Here is a 4,598-nt window from a genome sequence, read left to right on the forward strand (position 1 = left end):
ATGCTTCCATCCCAAATGCCTCAGCTACTCGATTGCCCGCTGCATCATCTCCTGCCATTTGCTCAACGTGCTCAGACCATTCCTCCCACGTATTCACTGTGGTCAAGCAACTAATCTTCTTGATCAACTGATCGGCCAGCCCCACCCTGCACATCGTAATCCAGTGAGAATCCCTCTGGACGATTCCAGCGCACTGACATCTCAATCTATAATCGTTCACTCGATGAAGGAAATCACTGACACTTTCTCCCTTCTTCTGCCTCATCGACAGACCCTCGGACTGGAGGATCTCACTCTCACGATTCTTCCCAGCTCTTCTCTCTAAAGCTCGCCAAATATCGGCAACGGCTTCGGCATAACTCTCTCGGCGCAAGGGGTCCTTTAACAACTTCTGATTCGCAGTGACGACGTCGATCCACAGCCGAGCTTCAATGTGGTGAGCGAGGTAATAATACTCATGAACTTTGCTCCACCCCCGACTTGATGACACTACTGACACATGGGTCTTGAACAGAGACAGTGGAGTCGTTCCCGTGATCTTATACGGTCCACCCGGAGGAGCACGACCCGCCTCAGCGGCCTTACGGATTTTCTCCCTCTCTCCTTCTCTGAGCAGCTCTCGGCCTTGTAAGACATCGGTAACTTTCTCCTCTGACTTCCCAGGCGAATCCCAGGATACATCTCCCCTCGAGATGTCAATGGGATTGCCAGTTGGAATATATCTTCCCTTTGTGACAGCCTCACCCATCCTCTCATCACTGTCCTTGGCTTCAGACTTATCCGCTATCACCGTCGATCCTGTTCTGGGTTCATCAGTGTGGGCTTGTCGGTCTGTCGTCAATCGGCTCTCGCCACCTCGTACTTGCTCACGTAGTGCCTCGGCCTCTCCCGTCCCCATTCTGATAATATCGCATCGTCGCTGAGCAATTCTTTCCAGGAACGGTTCTGGAAGGTTAAGAGCAAAAGGCGAATAAGAACTAGCCCACAGTTGACCACGTACTGCCTTCTTAGCCGGACGGATGGCCCTGGCTTCCCCTGAACCTCGAGATTGTGCCCTCAACTCCAAGACCAAATAGGACTTTAAATTCTCATATTGCTCATAGATCGCACTTTCAACTTCATCGAACTCAGTCTCCGGTCCCACAAGCTCCAACACTTCCTCCTTAACCTCCTCCAATGCTGCTCCAACGAATCGTTCAAGCGCTTCTGAACCCTCCGCCAAAGGGCATTCCTCATAGCTCAACAACAGTGCCGTTACTTCATCGAGAGCACTACTCCGCACTTTCACCGTGTTCGCAATCTCCTTCACCTTCTGTCCTACCGAGATCGCCAATAAATGTAGCGACACGGTTTCCTCCCCTGCAGACTCTCGATTAGAAGCTATCGACGACGGACTCGCGTGCAACCCAACATCGCTTTCTCTACTAGGACTCGTATCCATATCGGAGTAATAGTGACGGAATAGACCGAAGATTAAGATCCAAATAAGAACCCCTGAAGTACGTAAGATACTCGAAATGTAACGAGCTGCAAAAATACGGACTTCCCGATTTACGTCACAGATCAGAACCGAATATCGGACGCGTCACAGACATATCTTGTAATCTCGTAAGTTCTTGACTATTTCTCAATAAGTCTGAAAATGAGTATACGAAAGAGAAAAGTAGACAGGATCAATCACGAATCCTCGTCTGAATAAGCGACAACCATAGCAGAGTTGTCAAGCCTCGAGAAATCATCATCACACAGGGAGCGCTTCTTTAGAAACTCATGAGAGGTCTTTTGAACATCCCGTTGTTTAATCAACTCTTGAAAACTTTTTGATACAAACCTTCCAAAATTCTTGCTCAATCTTGGACTAACTCGACGGCGATGTTTTGGTATCGTGGTCTTAACGAACTCCCTGAATTCACATGTTTCTTGGGTTTACCTCTGGACGAGTTGTCGTTGGAGATGTGAAGTAAAATTGTCAATGGCTCAGTTTGGTTGGGGAGATCCCTCATTTTGTATTATAACTTTCCTCATGGGTGAGGATTTCGGTAAAAAGGGAATCACAATTCGTCCACGAACACCTCCACATGGTTTCGAACCCGGGGTCAAATGGCGTAGGAGGTAGTAAGCAAGGTATTCTTCGGACTGAGCTATCCAACTGTGACTGATTAGGTCGAATCTAGGCCTTGTGGACTGGATATGTATAGCAATATTCTGGGCATGCCTATTGTGGCAGCTCATCACAGGGTTCGTACTGCTGGGCTCTGCTAACTATCAGCTGGCTCAACTTGACTCGGTAGTAGACTGCTCTTGCAAACGTCTCTACATGGGCAGCTTTTCAGGATGATATGTGCCCTAGTGGATACATGTACGCACCTACACAGTGCACTGGCAGCACTCCGAAATCAACGCCTTATCCTGTGTGGTATGTACGGATATAGCAGTGTTGTAACAGTATTGGTGATGGTCTCAGGGATGCTACTGTATGTGTTAAAGAAGATCTCTGCAAACAGATAAGTACATGTATCGATGATAGTATAGCAGTACCGCATCATCGTAAGTGGTTCAATAGAGACCTTTCCCATACAAATGAGGACCCGGTAAGAACGTTGTCTTGAATATTGCTAATGATTGTAGCCCAAACAGGTATCTCCTACATTCTGGGTCGTGCTCGGCAAGTATTGGTATATACCAACAGTGATATGTCTAGGAGTTGTGGTACTAGGAGTGCTATGGCTTTATGCATTACAATTGTTGGTGAAACCCATCATATGGTCAACACTATCCTTAGGGGTGGCCTTACTTGTAGGCTTTTGGGCTTTCTGGTAGTAGCACTATTCACTCTTTGTCGTTACTGTGTTATGGTCAGGTTCGTCGAGTACCATGTGAATAACTGGATGCTGTTGGTAGGAGCAGTGGTAGAGTTGATATTCATGGCCTTCTGCTGGGGGTCTATCAACCGATCAGCAGAGGTGATATCAGTAGCCTCAGCAGGACTAAAGGCCACTCCTAGTGTGTTGGGAGTATCCCTACTGGTGGAAGCCATGTATGTCGGTTACACTGCATTATGGATAGTATTCCTCATTACTACCTTCCACGTCAAAGAGGTAGTAGTAGTGATCTCGAAGCGGTTGACATTGTTATGGTATCAGGTTGACGGTACTAGTTGCAGTTTAGATGAGCCCTCTTGGGTGGCTGTATCACGGTGGATCTATGGCCCTATGTTCTTCATATTCACCTATGTATTCCTCAATATGAAGACTGTGGTATGTGCTGTCGGCGTCGGTGCGTGGTAATACTCCTCGTCATCAGCTGTGATTCTATTTTTGATGTTTTGTTTACTGTATTGGTCAGGTACTTCCCCGATCCTGATGCTCCTATGGTACCAGCTCTCAAGGGTCTTCAATGGGCCTGTACGTCAAGTTCCGGTGCAATAATGTTAGTCTATGGCTTCATCGTATCAATTCGTCATTTTCATATTCAGGTTTGCTTCGTTGTTCGTTGGTATTGTACGGTATGTTATAAACCGAATAACGGATGTGATTAACTGTCTGCCTATATGCCTGTCTCCACTTGCTTGCTTGTGGAGCTGTATTGCAAGTTGCCTCCTTGGCATACTCGAGATGTTTTCCAAGTTCATGCTTATAGGACAGGTAAGTATAGTGGTACTCCAGAGGGCACATTGCTGTTGTTGTTATTAGGCATTCTGTGGTGAGGCTTTCTGTGGTTCAGCTCGGCGATCGTTTAGTGTCGTTAAGGATAGGCTTGGTGATGCCTTTATAACCGATTCTATCGGGGCTAATGTGGTAAGCTACTATCCTCTTGTGGTCCTATCACATTGTGCAACAGGTAACAATGAGTACCTACATCTTCTCCCTTGGGCTTGGTATTGCATCCTGGGCATGGTTAGATTCTGCACAGGATTATCAGACTCTAACTAGTATGGCCTGGTACGTCCTAGTACCCGTACTAGTCCTATACGCCTTCTTTATATCTATACCAGTACTAACCATCACTTTATTGGCTTGGTTATCATCATGGTTACATGTGCTGGTATGCGGCTCTGACGGTGAATGCTCGACAGGCTGGGAAGTTGACACTCAGCACGCTATCAACTCTGTCACAGGAGCGCTGTTCATTGGTTCGGTCTGTTACTGTTTATTCAACTTCATTGGTGAAGTGGTTATCTCGAGTATTGATACCATATTCTTTTGCTTCGCTATTGAGTATGATAATGATATCTATCAATCACGATTAAGAGCTCAGGTGTATGAAGTACTTCGAGATGACTGCCCTGGTGGTGCTGTACCAATGGATGGTGCTCTATGTCAACCCTATACCGCTAAAGGGGAGGATACTCTCACCACAGTGACAGGATCTCCCCAGTTGGTCATTAGTGATGATAATGAGCATACTACCGTTAACGTACCTACTCCTAGTGCACCCATCGTATACCAGAGACCTCCTCCCAATGCACCTATCGACACACTACATGTTACACCAGTACCAGCTGATCAAGCTATGATAGGCAGGCCTAGTGATAAACGGATAAGATGAGTATGCTTAGAATAGGCCGCTATTATGAGTGTTGTTGTTATTGTTCCTCA

General features: G+C 46.6%; 2 protein-coding genes across 2 annotated transcripts in view; one reads left to right on the forward strand and one right to left on the reverse strand.

Moving 5' to 3' along the window:
• Pmar_PMAR015651 (hypothetical protein) overlaps positions 1 to 1,441 on the reverse strand; it is a gene marked incomplete at both ends in the record, with an annotated part of 8,369 nt that extends 6,928 nt beyond the window's left edge. Inside the window, 2 exons of the mRNA XM_002788868.1 lie at positions 146 to 206; positions 242 to 1,441. Coding sequence (XP_002788914.1) covers positions 146 to 206; positions 242 to 1,441 — 1,261 coding nt within the window. The remainder of the gene's footprint in view (positions 1 to 145; positions 207 to 241) is intronic.
• A 582-nt stretch (positions 1,442 to 2,023) lies between these two features.
• Positions 2,024 to 4,598, forward strand: Pmar_PMAR015652 (protein PNS1, putative; the record flags this gene model as incomplete). Its single annotated transcript, XM_002788869.1, has 11 exons — positions 2,024 to 2,112; positions 2,164 to 2,287; positions 2,334 to 2,416; positions 2,465 to 2,591; positions 2,638 to 2,816; positions 2,861 to 3,098; positions 3,144 to 3,283; positions 3,346 to 3,429; positions 3,476 to 3,644; positions 3,693 to 3,797; positions 3,841 to 4,598. The coding sequence occupies 11 exons, from the start codon at positions 2,024 to 2,026 to the stop codon at positions 4,546 to 4,548; spliced, it is 2,046 nt and encodes a 681-aa protein (XP_002788915.1). The 3' UTR covers positions 4,549 to 4,598.

Source organism: Perkinsus marinus (genome assembly GCF_000006405.1).
Source record: "Perkinsus marinus ATCC 50983 genomic scaffold scf_1104296927446, whole genome shotgun sequence".
Taxonomy (NCBI): Eukaryota; Perkinsozoa; order Perkinsida; family Perkinsidae; genus Perkinsus; species Perkinsus marinus.